The sequence below is a fragment of the Halyomorpha halys genome, unplaced genomic scaffold (assembly GCF_000696795.3).
Source record: "Halyomorpha halys isolate HHAL.00 unplaced genomic scaffold, Hhal_1.1 Scaffold1312.1, whole genome shotgun sequence".
Taxonomy (NCBI): domain Eukaryota; kingdom Metazoa; phylum Arthropoda; class Insecta; order Hemiptera; family Pentatomidae; genus Halyomorpha; species Halyomorpha halys.
In genome coordinates this window covers 69,615-74,102 of record NW_027111762.1, presented here as the reverse complement: position 1 = coordinate 74,102, position 4,488 = coordinate 69,615, and the positions used below count along the sequence as shown (strand labels likewise).

General features: G+C 29.6%; 1 protein-coding gene across 1 annotated transcript in view; it reads right to left on the bottom strand.

Moving 5' to 3' along the window:
- Positions 1-4,488, bottom strand: part of LOC106689252 (zinc finger protein 541) — a gene marked incomplete in the record, with an annotated part of 57,059 nt that overhangs the window by 52,129 nt on the left and 442 nt on the right. The window contains 2 exon segments of the mRNA XM_067049769.1: positions 230-368; positions 3,615-3,673. Of these exon segments, the coding sequence (XP_066905870.1) occupies positions 230-368; positions 3,615-3,673 (198 nt within the window).

Sequence of the window (4,488 nt, the reverse complement as noted above, 5' to 3'; positions counted from 1 at the left end):
GGCTAATCGGATTTTTATTTAAAATACATTCACATCACATAGAAATCAATCCATATTTGAGCTGATTTAATACTGTTTGTTATAAATTACAAAGGTTTATACATCATGAAAATGGTCTCGGTTTATGACACACAGCATAGACATCACAATGTTCAGGACCTAATAAATATCTTGATTGAATAGCACCTTAAAGAAAACAACCAATTATCGTGATAAAATGAAAAAATACCTGGCGTTGATGCAGGCAAGAAAATATCAATTTCACTGTCAGATAACTGATGCCTCAGCAAACTGCTATCGTCAATATTTATCTGGACTTGTTCATCTTCCGAATACAAAAGAACTGGCTTAAATTCATTCACAGGTTCCTGAAAAATGTAAGTTTTTAGAATATTCTAAGAACGATATAATGAAACAAAATATGTCCACAGCCTTGTAACACCATTTATAAAACATTCGATCTACAGTTGGAAGGGAGCCAAGAGACCAAAAGAGAGCTAAAAAAAAAAAAATGTTTTCTTAATTCATAAATTAGTTACAGAATATTTTGAAAATACGTATTTTTTTTTTTTTTATTGATGTTCAAGGTTTTTTTTTTAATAGACTTTTTAGCTATATTACTATGGAATTCGGTTTATTGGAAAAAAAGCAATTTCATTTTATACTTAGGACTTAAGTGATGATTATAATGAGTTATCATTAATTTTACAAAGAGGTAATCAAATTAATTAAATTTTATCTCATACCATTGACCGTATTCAGTTAAAAACACGTGGTTTTCTGTAATAGAGATTTTTTAATTCATATGTTTACATAATAATTATTCCTGTATTTGCGAATTGCCGTTTGACGTCATGAAATCAATAATTGCTTGGTCCAGTCCCCTCCCCTCCTGCTACTACCTTTCTGAATCCAGTTACATATAACGACATCAAAGCAGTTAATATATTATTTAAACATTTTTGTTTATTACCATGTATTATATGATATAATTTTCAGAGTAGGACATATTATATGCAGAGGGTGGTTATTTTAATTGAATATATTGCTTGGTGTCAATTTTGACAAATCCTCATTGCCACTCCGGAACCTCCAATGTGACCAGAATTCTATTATGCGATTTTGATTTCGTTTGAAACATAATTTAATTTCGTATGTGCTGGTGAAATAACTCCTGTTTAAAAAAACATTTAAGTGATTAATTCAAATCGATAAGAATTCCTGTTTTTATTGTATAAGTATCGGAACATACAAGCTCAAGGTGGAAGACTAATCTTTTCTTGATTTATGAAGAGCTACCTTCGAATTTGAATTCTCTGCGGCCAGGATGGAATAAATGAGGTGTGCCAATAATTCCAACACTAGAGGAGTAGAATTCCTTCCAGTCCTTAATGGGAAAAAAAAAGAAAAAGAAATAAAGTCCCCGTGTGTGTTACAACACATTTAAAACTATCCAAGGGGCACGTGTATCAATGATACGGAGGTGAGGAACACTACCCCCCTAATTTTTTTACAAAACATTCTGGGTGCTTCTTGCCCACAGAGTGCTGTCATTAGAGACCGGAATTTCATACAGCAAATAACAAAAAAAACGCGGAATAAAAAACCCAAAATGTAATATTTCGAATACATCAGCCAAATCCTGCAAAAATCAAGTTCATTATATAATTTATAGTATTAAAATGTTCATAGAAATCTTATCTAGCCTTGTTTGAAACCGAATATACTCGCTGAATAACTACCACGTTTTTTCACACACAAGAACTAAACTAACCTACTTTGATTAAAATTGATGTTGTTACACAATTTTAGAGTCGAGTGGAAGCTTACTTTATTTAATGACTTTTTACTCTTTTAATGATGACTGGAAAACTCAATTTTAAACTTCTTAAAATCACTACAACTTTAAGATTTTGGAAAATTAACGAAGATACATAGAGAGGAATATTTAAAATATTGATTCTAGAATTGAACTTCAAATATTGGGTTTGACATCTCTGAGCTCAGGAATTATTCATAATTAAAACAGAAACAAACTCACTACATACACTTAAATTTATAAAAATAAATTTGATGTTGGTATTTTAAATGAAAATTGAAGTTGAACTTACGATCCCGATCCTCAGTCATTATTATTAATTTATTTTTTTCAACATAAATATAATCACCATCCAAGCTTATGAACTTAATTGTATTACAGTAGGCATCAATTTGTGGTTTCTTAGAATAGAGAAATTTATCTCCATTTCTCACATATCGCGTCAATTACAAACTAAAACTAATGGATATACATAGGTATAACTGATCAAGTACATAATATTAATCATACGTTTCCTGGTATTATTTATTTGATTTTTTAATGAATCACCGAATTTTTAAAATATAATACATTTGAACAACTAAAAAAATGGCATGTAACTCTTGTATCAACGGAACGTCCTTTTTATGTTTCGAATATCTGTCGAGATTAGGCTAAATTTGAAGTGACAGAATAAAAGAAGCAATTGCACGAAAATATGGTCTCTAGCCATGTATATTATACTATATACTATTCTATTTGTGTTGTAACTAAATACAGTGTTCGTTCAGCAATCGATAGAAACCCCACATTTTTCTAGAACTTTAAAATCAGTGTTATTATTTGTGGTATATTGGATATCGATTTGAATGTATCGATCAGAGTGTAAGGGAACAATGAGATTACCTACCGATAGGGAGGGATACTCACATGTGAAGAGCTCTCTTTTGGTTATGTATTTTTGGTGTGATACTTTTTGTGAGTAAATAAAGGTTTGATTTAAACATAATGTTTTTGTTTGACTTTATGTTTTAAAGACATTACATTATTTTCATCTACATTTTAGATGAATGTAATGTAAATGGTACATGTAAACGGTTCAATCAATTGAAAAATATTTTTACTAGCTTCAGAAAGTTTAAATTATCAGAGTGATGGAGTATCCCTATGTCATTTCATGATTTCTGAAAAACTCCAAAACATAATTAATCAGAATAAATGACAGCGAAGGAAAATTGTTCCATCGTTGGAACGTTCTGTGGAGACAAATCAATTGTCAGAGTGGTGGTTCATGATTACTACGTTTGTTTAATTCAACATACTGTGATATAATATATTCCTAGTCAACGCCATTCAAGTTTTGGCTGCCATAAATATCATAAAAATTAAAAATGTTTCAAATCGTCCGGTGGTAGTTAGTTTAAAGTTTTAAATTAAACAACACGTCAATCGTAATTTTGAAGTTTTACTATTGCCAACACAAAAAATAATTTCGTTTTTTTTTTCGTAAATACGATTTTAAATGCTGTTTATTGTCGAATGGAGGGATAGAGGGGATTTGTAAATTAGAAGTTTAAATGTGATGGCATTCATGGAATTTTAAGTTCCAAGTTCGAGTCCATGAATTCTAAAATATTTTTTTAAACTAAAAAAGAGATATTTCATTTATTACTTTTAAGGTTGTAAAATTCATATTCATTTATTTCCTGACAAAATTATAAGGAATGAGAGGCGGGTTTGGAAACGGTTGTAGATCGCTGCAGTGAATCGTACAAATTATACTAAATCTATGAAATATGATGATAAAAACACTTACTTCAATTTTACAATAAGTTTCAGATAAAATGCTCTTCCTGTTGTTATACTTACAAATATCTGAAAACAAAAAATATTAAAGTTTTTTTTATTTATTTATGAATATTTACAACTGTACATAAATACATCAAGTAAATTTAAGGAAACCATAATGGTTTGGTACAAGCATGTAGATAAACTACCCAATGGTAGCACTCTAAAAACATTTTTACAATATAAGGTCTCGAAGCCATCTTCTTTTCAGACGCCTCGGAAGATTGTCCAGAATAAAAGAGGAAACAAGATTAGAAACTAATGGGTTTGAGTGTTTAGGGAGTTTGTAATGAAGGATTGATATCTGGTTCGGACTAGATCGGTTACAAATGGAACATTAAGGTCTTTGTGGATGATTTTATTTGTGACAAAGTAGGGAGCATTTAGGATTTTAGACTGTAAGGATTGGATACGAGAGGAATTCGAAGGTTTAGTGGAGTGGAGCCCCAGAGCTGAACGCCGTATGTCCAGATAGGCCTTATAATAGTCATGTAAATCAGTCTTTTGTAATGAATATATTAAAGTTAATAATTAAAATGAATGATTATGAAATATTGCAAGTTATGTAAAACTGGTAACATATATAAACTACTATTATTATTATTATTTTTTTTTTGTAGAACATAAGGAGTAATTTTATTAATGTATAATAATACAATTTGCTTAAAATTAAGAGCAATAGGTGTTAGTGTTCAGAGAATATATTTATATAAAATATATAGGATATTAACCGTGCTGTGAAATGATCAGAAAAAAAAAAATAATAATAATAACAAAAGAGAAAAGAATTTCAAATATGATGTGTATCACCAATCAACTATTCAATGTATATATATAAAGGT